Below are 22,700 nucleotides of genomic sequence, written 5' to 3'. Positions count from 1 at the left end.
TTTATTTTTTAAGTTATGGGCAAACTTTTTTTATCAAAATCATTTAATCATACATATCACGCATTTGTTTATGTACTTTCAAAAGTTTTTAACATTTTTATGTATTTTTTTTTTATTTTAAAGCTACTTAATTGTTCTATCAACACTCAAAAATACGCAATTGAACTAGAAATTCACTAATTATTTTTATTAAATTAAAAAAGTAGAAAAAAGTAGGCAAAAATTAGCATTTTTTTAAAGGAAATCGTGTATTATTCCAAATAATTGATTACATGGTATGGGTTTTTTTTTGTATTATTTTGCTAAATTATACTGAATAACACATTAATATACCTAGAATACCTTGAAAGTTTGGTTTTCATAATATATTCCTGTTAATCGTCACGATCTTAGTTTTCCTAGGATTGAGTCCGTTAATTGGTCGTCATTTGTTTAATTTTATACTATTCGGTAAATTTTAGTTGTTATAATACAAAAAACAAAAACTCATAGTTAATAATAAATTATTTGGAATAATGTACAATTTCCTATTAAAAGTACTAATTTTTTCCAACTTTTTTCTCTTTTTTTAAATTTAATAAAAATAATTAGTACATTTCTGGTTTAATCGTGCATGTCAGTTGATAGGACAATTAAATAGCTTTAAAATAAAAATAAAATTACGTCAAAATGTTGAAAAGTTTTGAAGATACATAAACAAATGCATGATACGCATGGTTTTGATAAAAATAAGTTAATTGCTTATAACTAAAAAAATAAAAAGTTAGAGTATTAAAGGGTATTTCTTCATCATTTTTGGTATACTTTCATATGACGCTGGCCGGTCACTTCACCCTGAAACACATAGTACATTATTTAATATTTTTTTTTTCGTACAAGGGCCTCATTTAAAACATATTAGGTATCACTTTATTAATTATAAATTATAATTTACAAGCTTTTTTTCTTGCTAAATAATCATCGATTTTTTTTAGGTGATTTATTTAGTGTTACATAGCCTATAACGAAAAAAGTAATGGACAAATTAGAGGCCCCTAAATAAATTCTAGCTTTCAAGGCCGGGGGCCATGCTCCCCCTTGCCCCCCCTTAATCCGGGCTTGCACTAAGTATCTAAATGTAACTGAATCCATAAAATCACGATGTTTCGTTTGAGCAGTGTTATAGAGACTTAAACTTTAATATACTTAAAACCTTGCTATGCAGCAGAGGGACTCCCTGATTTTAATTATTTATAATAAAGTTTTTTTTATATACTTTAGAGGGGGTGTATTTATGGGGGGGCCCCCGCTGCTCTGTTTTAATTGTTTGTGTGAGTATAGGTACTTTTTGGAATAATCCATTGCCTCTCCTAGTAAAATTTAGTTCAGCGCCACTGTAGGATTTTAATATACTAGTTGTTAATTATTATTCACTTATATAAATTATAACATATCGCTCATGTGTTGACTTTTTTTGGTTTTTTATTAAAATACACATATTCCTATGTGATATAATGCTATAATAGTTTATTGTATAACAATACAATAATCCTATATAATAATATAATATACGGGCTTACGTACCAGACCCATAAAACAAAAAAAAAAAAACGCAAAAACTTCATATTTTATTAAATTGGGTGATAAATATTAAATATGTAACTAACAAATTTGAAATTTTCTGCTTACACGGAGAAACGAAAATATAAACATTTTTTAGGCAAAAAGTTCATATTGTGGTTTTTTAGGAGAGAGGTGATCCACGTGGATCACATTAAAGTCGTTCACTTATTCATTGAGATATACTACATTATTGTTTCGAAACTACCGAAATGCGCTATTTCAACAATATCACTTATATAATTATATTGTATTACCAATATACCTATATACAGTATAATATATAATATATATATATAGGTACTAACGTTCTATATAAAATATATGATACACAGCTGCAGTACTTAAATTTACGGGGTCGCGGGGGTCACGGAGTCCCTTTTATTTTTAGAAAATATTTATGTGTACCCCTTCTAATTATATCCAATTCAACGCTCATATTTTTTACACTTTTGCAACCCCCTTGGTCCTTCATTTGTTTTGCCAATTCAAGCATTGGTACGATATACGCAATAATATTATAATAGATAACCAATATTAAATTATTATCTTTATTTAATTAATTCTTTCCGCAAACATACCTATGTGGATGTATGATTTTAAGAGTTTTAATATTATAATATATTAAAGCCAGATTGTCTATATTTTGTTCATCAGCCTATTGTAAATACCTGCAACGAATTACATTGACTCGACGGTTTTTTCTGTGCACCCAGCTCCAACCCCCCACCCTAACAATTTTAGTTGTTTCAAAATATGCGCTCTACCGGACATCGGTACTTGGCTGTAGTATATTATGTATATGTATACAAGCGCGGCTGCACCACACCGGGTTTGTGCTCGCCGGGGGCTGCCGGATGGTGTGATGGTAAAACACGCAACGCGTTTTATACAACTGCACCGAAACAACGGCGTCGGGTGGTTTTTGCACTGCTCCCGCGTCAGTGTAAAATCTCGTGTTGCTGTGTAGTGTACCAATGCGGCGGCGGTGAGCTGAAAAAAAAAGTCCGCGACGACGACGCAGTTGCCGTGGTGACGACGGGACGACGACCGCCGCCGCGACGCGATCACCGGTTAGGCAGCGTTGATGGTGAGGGGTGGGGAGAAGGCGGCAGCGCACGGACCGCGCGCGGTATATACGGTTACCGCCGCGCCGCCGCCACAGCCACCACCGACCGGCCGGACGGCGGCACCACTCAGCAGTAGCACACATGCTCGGCGCACGGCCGGTTGAATGTTTCTCGGTACTTGATCGTTGTCGAGCGTAGTCGCAACGGACAACGTCGTCGCGTGTGCGCATTTTCACGCATTGCACACACCCCCGGTCGTAAGGCGGTTACTCGCCACGCGCATACTGCCACCCTCGTGGTCGCAGTTAACCACCACCGCGGTATACTCGTGGTAATATTTAGAATTTTACAATAATATATTATTATCTCTGCTGTCATAATCGTCAATCGTGTGCGAGGCGACGTGTTTTCGCGGTTTTCGACGGTTTCGCGCGCCGCCGAGGGTTTGCCGCGGGAAAGTCATGCGAGCACGATACCTGACCTAACGAGTACCATAAATTATAATATTATCGCCTATATTTAGGCACACATATAAATTGCATCGTACATAAATATTATTACGACAAGCTCGGGGACCATGTCGACCTCCAGCGGAAGAGACAAGACGGACGTTGCCGGCAGCAGGTGCTCAGGCGGAGGACAAGAAGCAGGTTCGTTATTTTTATTTTAAAAACTGTATATTATTTGCGTGATCGTAACGATTGCATATGCTTAGTAGGTACACATTATATTATTTTATATTTTATAATAATATATTGTCTCACATAGATGATTCGCGTTGTAGTAAATATTATTGTACGTCTACGTTTAGACGCTGTTTGGAATATAAGGGCGCGTTATTGGGGCGTGATTGCTGTGGCCCGGCGTGTTCGCGTCCCGACTCCCGGCGACTGCCACCGCGACACGCGCTGTGGTACTTCACCACCCTTCTACTCCAACAGCTAACGCCTTTTTTGACCGTTCGACGGCCGTTTCTTGGTCCTCTTCGCCGTCCATCACCAGTCTGGACACTCTTAGTTCCCCGTTTTTGAAATATATTCATTGTGTCAATGTCAAAGCATCGTGTTGAAAACCATTATTTTCGTTTTCACCTCCGATAAGGAAATAATAATAACACGAAGAAGCTATTTGAAATCGAGTAACTATTATATTATTAAACGATAGCACGACGGGCTGTCATCTCAAAACGGAAATAAAACGTCATTGCAATACCTACCTATATATTATTATAACCTGTCGATTTACTATCTGTCTCTCACTCAGTATTTACCAGGGTATTTACACCCATAGCGTACGCTACATTATATAGAGTCTCATAAATAAGATATTTTTATTGTATTTTTTAGTATTGTCTGGTCTGAAATTTTCTTCTAACGTTTAATCGCTAATAAAGTACCTACTCAGGTAGGTACTGTGAATATTTTTATAGTGTTTATTTATACAATTACTTTATGTTTTGGTTGACAGTGCTTATAAAGTAGTAGAATTTTATAATTTCATCCATTGATATATTATTAGGTTTTAATTTTTATAACTTTGCGAGCAACCTACTAACTATTAGGTATCATAGCTATATGTTATAAATGAAAATAAAATGGAATTAGTTATTAATTAAAAAAACAATTACATGTTCTATTTTGCATTGAACTCTTAAAAGATAACTTTGAAAATCGTAGTGCTGTAGAATAAGACAAATATTGTATTTTTTAACATAAAGCATATAGCATAGAACTATAATATGCACTAATTATTAATTATTCTAATATGAATTGCAGTTTTCTCATAAGCCATATTTCGTATACCTACCTAATTGTACTTAAGCTCAGATATACAAGAATAATTAAATTGTTTTATACTGATCTGAGAAAAACACATTTTATGAATATATGTATTTTTTTATATCATCGATTTTGCACTCGAGAAACATTTCTTAGATATTCCTGTCATTTTTCAAAGAAATTGAAGATTTTATTCAAACATTATTTGTATCTTATATGCATACATTTAAAATTATATAATAGTATAACAACATGTCGATATTCAACAGCACAATAAATAGAAATACAAAATTCTCATTACTTTATAATAATATTCATACTGAAATACATTTTTCGGTAAAATAATAATACTAAGTATAACTACACACAGAATAATAAATAAATAATATTCAATGGTAGGTATATAGATAATAGATAATATACATTATACATATTTTATATATTTTTTTGCCATCATAAGTAGATTTTAAGTAATATTATACTATAAAGCTGTACTAGGTAGACATTTTACGCATTAGGTAATATAATAGTATCCTATTTGTCGTTAATACATACATCTAAGCCAGGTTTAAGTATATTTATTTAAAGGATAATGGCCAATGAGTAACTGGCTACCACGATCTTGGGACATAACATCGAACCTCCTTCCCTCCCCGCGGACAGCTTATACTAGGATGTTGGTATCTGCATATTGAAGCAGATTTACTTAAAACTAATATTATTATGTATTACTTAGACCTAAATTTACTGTTAATACGTTTTTTATGTTAAGTTTAAAATATTTAAAAAAAAAAATAGACTGGTAGGTGCTTACTACTTTTTCATTAATTATTCCCATATCATAGAGAGTACCTATGTGTATTTTTGTTAAAATTAATCATATTTAATATGTTACTCTTTTCTTTTACAACATCTAACTGGTAATACTTATACAAATGGAAGGGTGAAAATTATAAACAAATTCGTCTCGCTCACCGACTACTTGGTATGGGGGTAGAGACTACAGTAGTTGTCAACTATACACTCGCTTTTAAGATGGTATAGGGGGCATGCTGAATAAGCACCTGCTAGGTAATTACCGAAACAAAAATGGAGAAAAGTAGGTACCAACCGAATTTTTTAACGTACCTATTTACCACTATAGTATACAACATAGTTGTAATTTAACACAAATAATATTGTATCTAAATAAGTTTTTGTAAATGTATTTAGAATAATTCCAACAATTTTGAAAATTTATAATATAGAAATTTAATATTGAAAAATATAAATTCATCAAATAAATGAAAAGAATAATAAGAGTTTGCCAAGACAGGAGGTAGTATCTGTAAGACAATAGGAAGGTGACAGTTAAAACATATGACTACAATAATATTACATTATATGTTGTATAACAACAACATGACATCTGAAATTCTAGTAATTTTAAATAATTTGAACTATGTACCTTTATAATATACAATTATTTGGTCTATAGTTATTTTCAGATTTTGGCATCATGTTTGATTTAGGTACCTACCTACTACCTAATGTATATAATATATTGAATGACTTCCATCTCAACTTCCATAGAATATTCCGGAAATCATTGCACACCAATGATTTCCAGTTAATTGTATTTGTCGATTTTTATTTTACAACGTCTCACCGGCTATGTTAAGGGCTGAATGTTGATGTTATTGCAGTAATCGGTTGTTTCTGGGAGAGTGAACCCAAACAATAATTTTAATTTCTTAAACACCTGTGTATCGAATTTTGAAACATTTCATGAACATTTTACGTACACGAATAAAGCCCGGATATCGTCGATGATGATCGTCTATAACACTTAATCATAATATAAAATAACTTTCGATTTTTATATAGGTAGGTACATACCTGTTATATATGTAGCCAGTTGCTCAAATGCCGAGGCTATTCTAGTAGAGATATAAAAACATTAGAATAATGTTAATAAATTACTTACTGAAACATTTTATTAATTTATTTTATAACAATAATAATTATGTTGGAATTATGTATGATTAAATAATTGGCGAAGATCAAAATATTATATTAATTGTTTTATTGTTAGGTGTACTATCAATAATATTTACCTAATTATCATAATTGGGCCATTTTCATAGTACTTTTATCAAGTACTATTATATATATTTATTTACTTTATAGTATTAATAATTAATAGCTATTAAATTTGATAATGTATTAAAACAGTATAACCTGCATATTAAGCTTTTTTTAAAAATAATTTTTGATGTTTTTGAATTGGAACATTAAATATATATAATTACAGTTCATTAAATAAAATTGCATTAGAAATTATTAAGTTTATCTATAAGATTTAAAATTGAAAACCTATATTTTATATTTGTTTTCGATTTGTAATTTTAATATCCAATTTTAGAGAATAATATTAGATGGTTTAAAATTGGATGGTTAAATACTGTAGAATAAACGCCTTGTAGTGTAGCAGTGTACTGTATAGGTATATAATATTATAATGATGTATGGTTATTTCAGCATGGATATTTTATAATTATATATGTTTATTGTCTCAATTATTTTTAAATTCTAAAATTTAGAAAATGTTGTTTTGGTATAAACTATAGGTGTTAATAGTGTTGTATATTTTTTTAACGTTGTTTGCAATAAAATCATGTGTAAAATAGAAAATTTAAATAATTTAGAATTTATATTTCATAAAGAAAACGGTTGTAAAAAAACTACCCTTCAAAGGATTTCAATTTTGGTTATTTGTCTCATGTTAGTCACCATAATATGATGTGACCAACCGGATAATTTATAATTTATTTAATAGTTATAATAAATATATCGTGATGAATATGAACGTGATGTTTATAGTGATTGAAAAATGATTCTGAGCAAAGTTTGACAGTAGGTAAAATATAAATTTTAAAACAATTTATTAAAAATGTCACTTTACCAGTTTTTTCACAAACTGTTGTACGTTTTTCAATTTTAATATATACCAATCTTATTGTCTTGTACCTATATCCATCTATTTTAGATTTTAGTAGATATACCAATGATTAACGATGAATAATAAATTATTTAGGTGCACCTAAACAATTTCCAATCGTTTGAATATTCGAACACCCGTTACCCAATTATATGAATATTTAATAGCTTCCCCCCCCCCCCACAAAAAATCATTATTGATTGCAGTTATACATTTATTTCTCTTCCGTTCAGAGTATAAAGCAATATAATATGTAAGCTACACCGTGTACTGGTGTACCTACTTATAAAAATAGAAATAGTTTCTTTTTTTTTTTTGAAATTGGCAAAGAACATCTGTTGTCTGTGATATTAAATAATTGATTTACTTAGGGGCACGTGATAGGCTTTAAATGGGACATTTAGCTCATTTCTGGATTATAGGATCAAGTTGCAGTTGTTTTTGGATAATTAAAACGTGGTACCTACTTATTTGGGTCTTCCTAAACTGTAACGACCGATCACAATTTTCTTTTTGTACCTACAATCAACCTGCATTGTTCGCACAAACGCAGAGTTATGTATTACGAAATGTGCCAAATTCTGGACTTGGAAGCAACATTTCAGAATTCAAATATGGTAGTTAAGAGTAGTATTGTTGTGTAAAGACTAACGAGTACATATGTATATTATTAGCATAAACATATAGGTATAGGTATAGACCATTATTATTTTTAACCGTTATATTGATAGTTGACAATTGGTTATAACACGTTCGACAGTTTAATATTATGATAAATAATAATCAATAATGGTTATGCTTATGACTTATGAATCATTCTGCAGTTTAACGTTTTGAATTCAGGGGTCAGTGTAAGTGACTAATCTTCCTATTGAAATTGTATTGAAACGAGATCAACTAAAACAAAAATCATATATTTGTGTTATACAAATTAAAAGTCCCAAATTATAATTAAAAGGTTTATCACGTGGTTTATCATATGATTAAATTATTTTTTGATAATTATTACTCATTATATTGTGTATTTAATTGCTATTATTAACGGACAGCGTAATTCCAAGAAGTTAATTGATTTTAGTTTAAATTTATCCAAATTTATTAAATCGTAAACTGTAAAGTAATGATTATTGTGATTAAAGTCTAGCGTAAATCATACTGATTCACTCTATATAGATTCACTTAATATTATATTAGTTTTCATTACGTACATTAAAATAAGTATGATTTAGTACAATATATATTTTAAAATTAGTAATTAGGGACTAACAAAATTTTTAAGTTTTAAAAAACAGTATAAATAATATTTTTTTAAGAAAAATGTGATTTAATTTATATAGGAACAATCACCTAACCATTTTCCCTCTTTTTAAACAAATAGTTAAATTATTTGTAACTTGTAGGTACTGTTATTAACTTAACAAAACATTGAGTGTCTTCAACGACTTACAAACTTGATCACACGTATTCTGTACATAGGTATATATATATATATTTTTATTGAAAGAAAATACTTACTTAAAAGTTTTTATTTAAATTAATGATTACAAATTTGAATAGGTAGGTACCTTATAAATTGTTATTTGTGGTCCCTGAGTCTTATATAACTTTTAAATTATATTTTATTTCAGCCTCATATCGCTTTTATTATTTTACAATATCCATTGTAAAAAAAAATATAATATTTTTTGTATAATAACGTGCTGAATTATTTTTCATAATAATATATATTTTCTTAAAATCGAATATAGGTATGTAAACATCTTTTATGACCCCCGATAAGCTCTATGAATGAAATATATTAGATTCAATTTATTTTAAACAAACCAAATTGTAATATGTATTTCTTTGTATCTTGTCCTAAATGACTTTTCGGTGACTATGTACAGGTATTATAATTATTTAAATATGACACATTTTCTTTAATTTAATATTATTATTTATTAGCTATTATAGAAATACAGTAGTCAGTACCTATATAATATTTATATAAAAACGAAAGTAATGTATAATACAACATTATTATGTATTTATGTTAATGAATACCTAATGAGTTAAAAGTTAGGTGACATATTAATTAGGTAGGTACCTACCTACATTACTGTTTGAACTACAGTTTTGAGAAATGATGATTAAAATTTGATCGAGTTTTTATAATAGAAACGTATTGATTGTAGAATTATATTCGTTGTAGTAATCTTATATTCATAACATTTTCTTTATAGTAACATTTAATTAAATTCATCAAAAAGAAAATCGTAATACTGTCTTATTTTTAATAGTTTCGACTAATGCATTTTCAAAGACGTTTGTTCGCGGCATTATTGTATTAATAATAACAGTCCTTACGCAGTAGGTATTCAAATTCGTTTCTCTTAAAACATCTTTATAAAAACGTATCATCTATTTTACGGTTGGACGAGAGTTGAACTATATGGATTGACATAATGACCAACTTTTAGAATTTGGGTATCACATTTTTTAATAGTTCGTAATTCGTATTCTATATCGTTCAAATCTCTATGTACGTATGTTATTTTATCGGCGATTGGCTTCGTTCACCCGTAACGGGCTTATATTATATGTTATTATTATAACGTGATCGCCGATCACGTTTTTATACGTGTTTTGACATCTAGCGATATTTAAGCGTGGAAAAAGAAGCCCATTAAATTTATGAAAAAAAAAAATTATAAATAATACAGGTTTTTAGAGGGGTAAAAACGTTAGCTCGTGCGTTGGACAGGTGGTAAGCGTCGGTACAGGGTTGTCTTGTACGTGCCCGGTCCGCGTGAGTACACACCGGAGTTGCATTATAGGTAGGTACTGGTACAACAGTGTGCCGTCAGGTTTTAGTGTGCCCAAATAACACATATTGTTAGGGGACTATACGTACATTATTATTATCATATGCTCAGTGGCGCTTGTGCGGGTACGGCAAAACGCTTTACAATATATAGATATAATAACACATATTACCAACCAACCGTATACTATAATAATATTATTTTTAAAATCCACCGGTCGGTCCAGCGAAAGACGCTGTGACATCTGCTGTAGCCGACATGCGTCAAACAACGTCATTTGTGCGTGAATAAGTATTATACGAGTAGCTAGATTATACCTACGTACCTATTTTACTGTCGAACGCGAACGCTAAATTGTGGCGACGCGTGTGTGGAAAAACTAATTTATTATCATCATCGTGTATAAGCCAATATAGTAGCCACTACCCAAACAGCATTTGGGAAATGATAATATTTTGTGAATATTTTAAAGTGCTTGAATAATGAATATCTGACTATCGAATATATTATGATATCGTATAAATATTTTCTTCTCATATTAACGAAATATTGTGCTATATGATTGCATAAAAATGTTGACTTAATATTATTGTATACTTTCCGTAAAAATGTTTTTTTTTTTTTAAATAGGTACATGATTAAAATGTGAAATTTTTGGCCAAAGAATATAACTAAAATGTTTCCTAATTATTTACGCAACTTATTAAAATATTTTGACAACCATATTATTGTCCTGAAAATATTGTTACCATAGTTAGTAAAATATTTTTATGCTGTGTGGGTAAGGTATACACTATAACGCATATCACGACTCTGTGTAAACGCGTCACTAGGTAGGGTATTACAATTTGAAATCCATTACAATCCATACCTATTGGATTAAATTTTCTTAACATTTTAAATGTTTTCGATGAATATTGTCATGCTTGTTTACAGAAATAGCCATTAGTCAACAGAACATGTTAATATGCAGATAACATTTTTTATTTTGGTTCGGAAAATGTTAGTTTTTAATTTTATCATTGTACCTATATAATAGCTTTTTGCATGTGTATTTAATACTTCTTGTATCAGATCATATTCTAAGGATTTGTTCTGTTATTAGTAAGTATTTTTAGGAGAGATTAATAGTTATAACTCATAAATTATAATGTTTATTGTTTTGATATTTTATGATATTGGTTTCGAAAATCCTAAATACATAGGTTCCTACTCCCATTTTTTTGTAATAACTTAAGTCGTAACCCTCTCCAGAAGCTTTTTACTTTTTTATCCCTCTAAAATTTAATATCGTTATCTGACTTTTACCGACACGTGAAACCTTCTCTCGTCATGATTATTTTAAACAAATGACTCGTTATTGTTTTTGTCCCATTGATGTACACTCAATTTAATAAATGTATAGTTTCATTACCGCACTTATGTCGATATGTTGTATATTTGTGCATAAAAAATAATAAATTCACTGTATAATTTAATATATTTGTTTTTTTTTGTGAAATCACAATTTGTATTCATCGTTGAACAAGTATAAATAATTGGTTTGAGTATTTGAATAAAGGTGGTGTTTGTCATCTATATACACGTATAAGTAAAATTATTAAGTAGATATCAGCGCATTTGTTTTCTCTGTCTGGCCCACGCGCAACATTGCAAATTTATGTTTATCAAAATCAACCCATGTGGTACTTTTAATAATATAGTGAACTCATAATACTCCTAATATCAAACTTTAAGTTAAGAACATTACATATGTCCATAGGTTGGCTATTTTAATAAATATTTTAAGTTATTTAATTCAAAAATGCTTATAAATTATAAGAATTTAATAAGAATTTAATTTTAATATCATATAATAGTCAATGTAGAGGCATAGGTGATGTTTTAAGCTTAAAGTTTGATAATAGGGGATTCACTGTAATATTTTATTTTTTATTTTAAAATACAACACGGACTTTCGCCCAATTTACAATAATACAATTTAGTACAATAAAAAGGTTATATAATATAGAAAAATTAAAAATTATTTAGTGAGAATAGGAAGGGCTAGATTAGCTAAATACATGCAGCGACGTAGTGGTTCATTTTGACCATATTAAAAGTAACAACACAGGGTTAGTTCTGCTAATCATACATGTGCTATGTTGCTCGTAGATAAGATAGAGAAATTACCAATGGCGTGCTGACATCCTCTTAATTATATAATCATATATTAGTCACAATAGTATAGTGTGTGTTAAGAGCGGGAAGTGAGTTATTTCAGTCGCGGGTGACTTGTGCGGTATGAGTCGCAGGTGAGGGCCGCATTTCGCCCAAGACTGAAATTGTCTTCCCACACGAGCCACACACGCACTATTTTTTGTCACTCCTCTGCGTTCATCGATTACGGCAAAGGTATTGTAGGTATCTATGCAATTACTAAATTATTCTACGAAAACAATATTCATGTATACATGAGTGTCATCCATGGAGGTAACAATATGAATATAAGATAATAATATGTAATCAAAAGTTTATATTTTGTAAGGACCGTTGTGTAGATTTAAGTGTCTGGTTATGCAGGGTATACGCGTGATATACGCGCAGAGCACATTTGGGGATTTTCATTTTACCGCCCGGCACTATGGGTATTTCACTTTACCGCCCGCTGGACGGAAAAAAGTTGCTTTCCAACGATTCAAACATCATCGAAACCTGAGTGGAAAACTAAATTTTCTGTGCAAGCGTGACAAAAATATTATTTGAATAAAAGTATATATATGTATCTACGATATTGGCGTAAGCGTCCGTTACTCGTTTTACGTTAAACTGGAAGGTAAACGAACAATTATAATTTAGAATGGTGTCCTCAGATGTTTATTAAGAAGGAATAAATTGAGAAATCCTAACGTATATTATTTAGATTTATGTATTAAGAAAATTATTTAATTGCATATTATGACCTTAATATTTATTTTCTCATTTGAATATGAAATTCTTGAAAATTTTCCATTTTTATGTTACCTAGTATTAGGATTGTAAAATGTCATGAAATTTATTTTCTTGAAATATTTCATTTCCATGAAAAATATTTTTTTTTATTTCCAAGTGAACATTTTTAAAAGTTGATTTATTGTATGAAATAAAAAAAATATGTAACATAGTTACATACTACATACATAATAATACACAAACATAGATATATAAAAACTAGATAACCGACTATAAGACAATATTGAAGTCAGCAGGGAAAAATTGCATGATTGATATATGATATATATTATTTCTAATCTTCTATAAACACGTTTAAAAGAAAAAAAAATATTTTTCATAATTTCATTGAAATATTTCAAAAAGAGTGAAATTTTCAATTTTGAAATATTTAAAATTTACAACCCTTCCTAGTATTAAATAGTTGAACCATATATAGGCTAAACTTTTGTAGTTACATTTTTAGTATAAATATGTATTTATTTAAAAAAATATATATATTTTTGAAACATAATAACTAAATGGTATAAATATCATTTTTTAAATGAATGTCCTTAAAAAATTTCAGTTTTTTGGTTTATATTTTGATTGTAACCAGCAAGGCTACTAATCTGGAAAAATCTATTTATCCAAATGTTTATAATATTATGCCGGTAATAAATATATCCATCTAAATCAAATTGATTAAACTTTTTTCTATTATGAAGCTGTAAGTACTATAGTATTTCTAATGTTATAAATAATATTAAAAATGTAAAAAGAGAAATAAATAGCAATAACTTGAATTTAATTTCACTACAAAACATGTTCCAAAATTAATACAAATATTTTTGATAAGTAGATATGACTCACATAAACATTCACTCATTTAGACTTCACACTAACATTACAACTACGTATATTGTTATTTAAAATTTGAAATAAATATTTGAAATATCATATTATTCTTTTGATAATTTTTTCGATATCATATAATGGCTCAAAATATTTACACCTTTGTTTTAATTTATTTAGACTCGTCATAAAAAATAAACTCAAATAATTACCTACCTAATGTTATTTGATTAATATCAATCAATATTATTACTTATTTGTGATTATGCACGAAATTTGAGAGAGACACACTAGGATAATATTATCTTATTAATATTATGATTTATAGGTAATGTGATATATAGCGTCCATGGGCGTGATTTAATAAACTTAAAAGAATGATTGACATGCATTTTGTAGCATAAATATATTTCTTAAAAGCCATATCAAATTTAATTTTTGATATAATACATAAATATTTAACTTGATATATAAACAGGTATTATGTGTAATAAAATAAAACTTTGTAGGTAATACCAATATTTGTCACTAAAAAGGTTTTCAAAGTGTTTAAATAACATCACGAATCACGATCAGTATAACCAGCTTAATAACCAATGTAGTATAATTACAATATCTCTGTTATAGGATATGTATCTGGTTCAGGTAGATCGGTCATATTTTACTTGTGTAGTATGAATGTATATGATATTTATCTATGAATGAGTTAACAGTTTCGAATTTAGCCAAATTTTTAGCATTACTTTTGGTCACATAACGAGAACAAGTTAGTTTTCAATATAATTCCAGTTGGTTATAAAAGGATTGAATTGATGATGTTCCGTCTTTGTCAAACTCACATGCATCATTGGAACTCAAATGCGTTATATTTGATATTTCCAAAGTAACAATTAATCTTGCAAAGTGATAAGAAATTCTGAATACAGATTCGAAACTGTCTGTATTTAGTCACTTAAGTTCGCCTCTCCCAAACTTTTGGTTCTCTTCTCAAAAAATTGAAACATGAAAATGTTTTGATTTATATTTTTTGATATAACTTTTTAGGATTTAGGTGGACAAAACAAAAACAGTCATTGGCGAAATCATTACGTTTAATATATAGTGTAATTAACTGCTGTTTGAATCGCTATTATCAGTTATGTGAAGTATTGCAATACATGTACTATAGTATTGTCACTCGCATTATTCAAAATTTTTTTCGTAAAATATATTTAATATCCACGACAATAAATTTCAGCGATTTCAGTGATTTATTTCTATTTAGTTCTTTTTGCGATAGTTTATTTGCTGCCAACTTGAAATATAGCATACACTGAGTAAATTTAATTTAATTTTTCACGAACTAGAGAAATGAAATACAGGAATTTCGCCTTTAAAAACTGCTCTCCGGTATCTAAATATAAATTCTAAAAAACATGATTACTCATCCACGTCAAGTTTCATATACACAACACTCTTCATCCTAGTGTATTACTGTTTGGTGGTGGTGCTGCTCGATGGTTCCCCGGGGAACAACTTACTATTATACATTATTAATTTATTATTAATTCGATAATGTCTTGTGGATTTTCTTACAACACAAGTTAACTCTGTGGTTTGCGTGGCTCTTAATCAAATATTGTGTATTTAGTACCTATTATATAGGTTGGGATAATAGTATATATTTTTTTATTTTTTTAGTTATTTTAAAATATTGATTCCCCACCCGAATTTCGACTAATGGCGTATCTGTGTAAACTATAAAAATATTATATTGTACCTATATAGTATATAGTTCACAACATCGTTACATTTTCCATAATATTTATTGGCTATTTAAGTCACTCGACCAGCGTGTTGTATATTTGAAGCTCAACCAAGGTGCCTCGAGGGAGGCGATTATAACTGTTTTATACAACTCTTGAATAGGATGCCCTCCACGCCCTACATTTATCAACTTCTTGATTATTTTCAATGGTAATTTTTTGTTTAATGCTTATTTAACAATTTAATTATTACAGATATAATAATAAATATATTAAAAAAAACAAAGGCCCGGCTACCCAGGGGAAGGTTATCTATCCACCTTTCTTTACAAATACGTCACTGCACTCGATGCAGAAACCGTATATATATATTATTAATAAAACGAGTACGCGCGTGTCACCTTCGCAAAAACAGCCTCTCTCGACGACGTCACCTGCAGAACTGCTGACTAGTTATTATTATTATTACGCGTCCTTTCACACGCTATACCAATACATACCACTATTACACTATATACGATTTTCGAGTGATGTTTTCATCTGAAGTAAGCCCGTTGTATAAAATAGTGTCACAAATTTACACTTTGGTAAAAAAAAATATACGAGTTCATCACGTACACGCCATAGCAATGATGCTAATTATTACATTCTCTGGTATCTCGTTTTTTTAACCTAAACATACTATTTAGTATTGTAACATAATTTAATTAACTGCATCAGTATTTGATAATAATATACGAGTATCGTGAGCTTAGTTATGATTATTAAACCTAACTCAAAGGACAATGCCATGTTTTGATGTGAAACTATAGAGGTGAGGCTGTGATAGCATACCCCATGGCCCAGGGGCAGAGTTATCCCGGGTGTCAAACTTTTAAAGTGTGTTTTGTAGGTTATGTATATCATTTGCGCATCGTCTTTTTACCTGTGCCAAAATATCGTAAGTACATCGTTTGCGCATCAGTGGCTGATAATCGTTTGCGCATTGTCTATTTACTTGCACCAAATTATCGTATATTATAATATGCGCATCAACATTCTGAATAGATGGGTATAAAAATTATTTTTGATTGGAAATGCAACGATTGTCATATAAAATATGTTTAAATAGATACAAAAAATTCAAAATAAATTACACGAATTCAATTAAATTGTAGTCATAATTATATAAATATTATATGGATAATGAATAATATAAGATTTTTAAGTTTAATAATAATAAAGATACATAGCAATAAGTTTTTGTTAAATAAGCATTTAAAGTACAAATATTGACAAAACTTATCAAAATCTCGAAATTTTTTTTTATTAGTTAAAAGTTGTATTTAATTTAGAGTCTAGTTTATGACGTTCAGGAGCCCGTTGTAAATGATAGATACCACTAGAAAACCACTTGGGAATTCTGGTATACACCTTTTTTCAGTTCTCTTGTTAAATAATATTGATGTGCAAATGATGTACGGCCTTTTAAACAGCCGATGCACAAATTAGGTATAACCCGAAGATCAAACGATGCGCATTTATTGTCTTACGAAAAATGTCAAAATTAACAATAGTGATGTGAAACGACAACTGGCGGTTTTGTAGTTGTACAAAAATATTGGAAATATGATTTTAAACAAAAAAATGTTTCTGTAGGTAGTAGATGTATTATAATATTTTATAAACATTAATATTTCAGTTTTTAACCACGATGTATAATTATATGTATTTGTATTATTATATAGTCATTTCGTTATATTTATTATAAATGCAAGAGCTAGTAATAAAGGCCAGTCCCATACAATTCGCCCCTGGGTGTAAATTTTGTTAACAATGGCATTGATTCAATAATATACGTTTGTAATAGATGTTTGACACGAGATACAATTTTATTTCGAAAATGTCGATTAAAAAAAAAAAAAAAAAAAAAACCAGAAATAAAAGTCATAGCGCCACATGGTGTATATTATCATTTATTATAATTATTGTATTTTTCAGTTCCAACACGAGTTCTTTTAGCGAGGCCACGTGTATTCTTCCTTGTTAAGAGGTAAAATAAATACTATTAGATATAATACCATATTATCGTTACCTATATATTTATTCAATTCTTTTGTTTTGGAAATGTCGTGATCACAAGAAATCATTAAGGAAACTTAACTGTTATGTAATACCATAATACTATTGATTAATTTACAATTAAGTGGTAATTTTCTTAATATAGTAAATAAATATAGCTACACATAATTTATAATACGCGTATATAAACTTACTTAATTAAATAAAATTTACAATTCAACTGATTTAAGTAGCTAGGTAATAAGAAATTGTATTAAATCATGATTTGTATAAATAATTTAAGCTGTATTGACTAATATATATATAACTAAATTGCGTACGTAGGTCTGCGTATAAATTGACCAAATTTACAAAATTAAACATTTTGATTTTTATCTGACAAGAGTTCGATTCAACAAATTGTAAAAGAGTAAATTAGAGCCTTCTACAGTTCTACATACTTACTTTGTAGAACATTTTAAATTATGAGCGCAGCAATGAATGTATTGATTCGATTTTCAATTTCAGAATTTTTTCTGATTGTAAAGTGAATCTAGTTGGTACTTTAGAGAGGTCAAAAAAGTGTCAAAAAAGGGTAAAACAAATAAATATTTAAGGAAAACAGGGATTTGTACGCAAAACAAGTTATCGACAAGATAAATTTAGGTTTGTTTGGTGTAACTAAAAACTAATATCCTTAAATATTTCTAATTACTGTTACTAACTTGGGTTGGAAATTCATAGAACATTTTCTATTTATATCTAAGATTAAAAAATGGATTATAATAAGTTAACCTGGCGTCTAGTCGCCCTATTAGTTTACCTCATAAGTTTGACTATCTTTAACAAAATAAATTTACCTACTGGAAAGTCATACTAATTTTTTACTAGTGTTAGAGGCTTACATTTTTTCGGTAGGTACCTATTGGATTTTCGGCCGTAAATTAACAAATTTTCATCGAACAATTTTTTTTGTCGTAATTCAAACGAATAACCTTTTGTACTTGACATTTTCACCAAATGTTCATTTAATTATTGTATATACATGATAAAATTTCCAAAATATTTTGACTCGTTTTGAGCTATTTATAGATATTTTCAATTTTTAGTTTTTTTCTTTAGATGTCAATATTTAAATTTTTTCGTTGGGTTAAAAAGCTTGTAAATTTAATATAAGGTTCATCATAAATTGTTATCATAATAGTTAAAAAATATTAAAGATATTATGTATTATATATAAGCATGATTTTTTTTTGTAAGTATTAAACGTTTTTAAAATTTGACAAAATGTATTAAAATCTCGAAAATTTGTAAATTAATTTGTATACCTATTTACAACTTACAAATGTATAAAATGTTCAGTTTTTATAGTTATGACTTATGTCATAACTCATAAGTTGTTCATACTGTCACAAAAAAATTTTAAAAAATATTTCGGCATAAGTACTCTTTTTTTCTATTACTATTTTATGTCCAAATTTTTATGAAATTAGTTATTTAAACCAAGAATAACGATTTAATAGTTATTTTGTTATAATTTAAAAATATTATTTTAATATAGGCTGACTGGACCGTCCCCCTCAAAATCATTTTTTGTATAAAATGATATTATATCATTGAATTCAAATTGAACAACATCCATTATAGTGACCTACTTGAGGAGGTTAATCCTCTCCAGCAGAGCGGTATCCACTTTTTTAAAATCAATTATTTGGGAAAGACAAAAATATATATTTTATAAATCGTACAATATTACTATTGAAATAATAATCTGGATTATGTATATAATCGTGTATGTGACCGTCCGTTGAATGTAATTTATACGATTTAGCTTTTTAGGATTTACGGTAGTTTTTTAGTGAATTATTATGAGTAGATACCTTAAACTTAATCGAATATCTATCCACATGCAGTCATTGAAATCTTTTCGAAGAGAATCGGAATGTACACATGGTGGTTATAATCATATACATTTCACGGGTTCGATATATTATTATATGAAATATTTTAAAATAGTATACGAGAAGATCGTTACGACGGCAAAAAGGGTAAGTCTCTCTCTCTCTCTCATTAATATATCGCAGAAGAGATTTATTTACACCACGTTTTTCGTTGTCTAAAATTAAACCATACAATCGTACAAGCTGACTGCTCGATGCACCCATATATTATACTATATACTCCTTTTCGTATAGATACATGCAGACGGACGGAAAAATATAAAGATACTCTTGTTCGTAATAAAAGGACAAAGTTAAGTAATTTCTTATTTTAAACCCTCATTACTAAAGTTATCTCAGATTAACTCAATAAGTATACCTACACCTATTATGCGTTTATTTTGATTTTTTGTGTACCCATGTCCTGCACCAGTGCCACCATTTCCCCTTTTTAATTCGTTGAACTGATATACTAAAAGTCCAAAAGTATATAAGTATAATATCTCATCACACACAATTTATATTCTAATTTTTAGAACGTTTGTAAGACATTGCCCAAAGACCATATTTATTTATCTTTTATAGGGCATTTAAAGAATGTCTTGTAAAGGCTCAAACTTTTTTCTTTCAAACTAGTAGATAGGTAGCTAGGTACTTCTTTATTTACTGTAAATTGAGTGATTTGTTTTTTTGGAAAATTGTACCTACCTAAATTAGAGGTTTAAAATGTAAATTGCTGGATAATAAGCACTTGTAACTAACATTTAGTTAATATAGGTAATACCTATTAGGTATGTACCAACATTTTTGACGTTTAGTCTTGCAGGTACATTTTACTTGAAACATTTATTTAGTTCCATATCTTCTAAGATTGTTATCGTTAACTATTTTTCTTAGTACATAATATTACTATAGTTTAATAACTCAAAAATCACTCGTTTGAATTTCGAATTAGAATATTTTTTTAGGGTGACGAGTACGAGAGTGGAAATATTATCGTTACGGGGCATAAACGTGTTATATTGTTCGGAATTTAAGACATAACTGATGATGATCTGTATAAATGTATAATATATTATGTACATTGTATACACGCGATGAGAAGAGGGTGTGCGATGAGCAGAAATATTTTCCGTATCTACACGAGTGCCCGAGCGAGTGCGCGCATGTGTGAGCGCATTCCTATGACGTTCAAGCGCGGGCGGCCGCGTATGAATACGTCACCGCCATCGCCGCTCGGTCGTCGTGACGTTCGTTCTGTCTCTGGAATAATATAACTAGCGATCTATATAATAGCCATTTAGATATTAGGTATTAATACTATTATTATTATTACATCAAGTATTACCGTGTACTAGTTATTAGTTAATACCTACTTAAAACCTACTGTAATAATATTAATTAGGTAATAATTATTAATATATTATTATTAATATATTATGAGTCATGATTACATGATGACGTTATCGGAAAGCTTATGGTTCAGTCATAGCGTAGTTCTATGTGAAAACTTTAGCGGGCTAAAATATTGCTGGCTATATTATATGCGTCTGTATGAGTACATTTAAGACTTAAGTACCTACTTAAAACTTCAATTTGTTTTAAAATTCAGTGTATAATTATTTAATAATTGAATAGAGTTTATAACAGTTAATGAGAAACGTAAAATACTAATAAGGATCTAACTTAAATGTTCCAAACATGTACTAAATTAATTTATATGCACTTAAAAAGCACATCAAATATGCATATACTGTACCTACATTGAAAAAATAAAAATAATAGTTAATTTTGAATAGTAAATACTAAGTCAATACCATTCAAATCTACAATCAATTTACAATACACTATGAAGAAGTGTTGTAAAATAAATTCATTAAAATAATACATTTTATTTTTAATTTATATAAAGTTTTTAGTCATATGGATTACTAAATTGAAATTAAATTGTGTGAAAAACATGAAATATGTGCACTTAAAATGGTAAAAGTAGGAAAAATGTTTTTAATGTTCAAAATATATTAAAAGTTATCTATAAATAGGCAAAAATATATACTACAATTGTATGATATTTCATTTGTTCAGTATATCTAATGAATAATGGTATTTAACAAGCAACGAATCTATTAAACCAAAAGACATGCAAATGCAACAAAGTTCAAGCAATTTATTAATGTAGATAGGACATGCCTAATACTTTTCTTGCTGTAAGTCAAATAACTATATAAGTAGAAAGTAGAAAATTGTATAATTTATATTGTATTACAATTTAAAAATGATTTTATTTATAAAAGGTACCAATCATATTATATTATTACGTGTTCATAATTCATATTATGGTAGTTAAGCAATTTTTAATTTTCAAAGAAATGATTTTTTTACTGTTACTTCACCGCTGAATATCTTTCAAATGCCTGGTTTCTATCGGTCTTTGTTACATGTTTAAAAAAAAAAAATAAGACACAGTAATCCCACAACTCTTGTATAAGTCGTATACTTGCCTTGGAGCTGAGTCCAGATTCACAAAATGATTATAGTCTTACATATATACATATACCACTGAAATATGTATAGACGTACCTATAGAGTATATACTATAGTTTACTTTCTACATTCAATGTGTATACCTACCTATACTTATCGTGCTAAAGAAGTGATGATTAATAATATTTTTGAGGTTGAAATAAAAATTGAATTTTTACGTCCACTGCCCAGTATTCAATTTTAAAAATATTTGCGTAAAACCGTTTTGTAAATAATTATATATATTTTTCTGTACCTAACATATATTTGCAGGGACCATATAATCACTATCAAAAACTATCCAAGTGTGACTAAAATAAAAATAAATAATTCAAATATTTTCCTATAAAACTATTTTTCGAAACCAATCGTAGAAATTACGTCGGCATTATTAAATGAGTGGATTAAAAAAAGATT

At 28.9% G+C, this 22,700-nt stretch overlaps 1 protein-coding gene across 2 annotated transcripts in view; it reads left to right on the top strand.

Annotated features, from left to right (window-relative positions):
- Nucleotides 1–2,781: 2,781 nt before the first annotated feature.
- LOC100166280 (myosin-VIIa) overlaps nucleotides 2,782–22,700 on the top strand; it is a 146,262-nt gene continuing 126,343 nt past the window's right edge. The window contains exon 1 of one of the 2 annotated variants that reach the window (XM_008183632.3): nucleotides 2,782–3,319. In XM_008183632.3, coding sequence (XP_008181854.1) covers nucleotides 3,247–3,319 — 73 coding nt within the window. In that variant the 5' untranslated portion in view covers nucleotides 2,782–3,246. The remainder of the gene's footprint in view (nucleotides 3,320–22,700) is intronic. The other variant, XM_003240377.4, reaches the window with a different exon arrangement.

This window comes from Acyrthosiphon pisum, chromosome X, assembly GCF_005508785.2.
Source record: "Acyrthosiphon pisum isolate AL4f chromosome X, pea_aphid_22Mar2018_4r6ur, whole genome shotgun sequence".
NCBI lineage: Eukaryota > Metazoa > Arthropoda > Insecta > Hemiptera > Aphididae > Acyrthosiphon > Acyrthosiphon pisum.
Note: the sequence above shows the minus strand (reverse complement) of the source record. Positions and strands in the feature narration are given on the sequence as shown.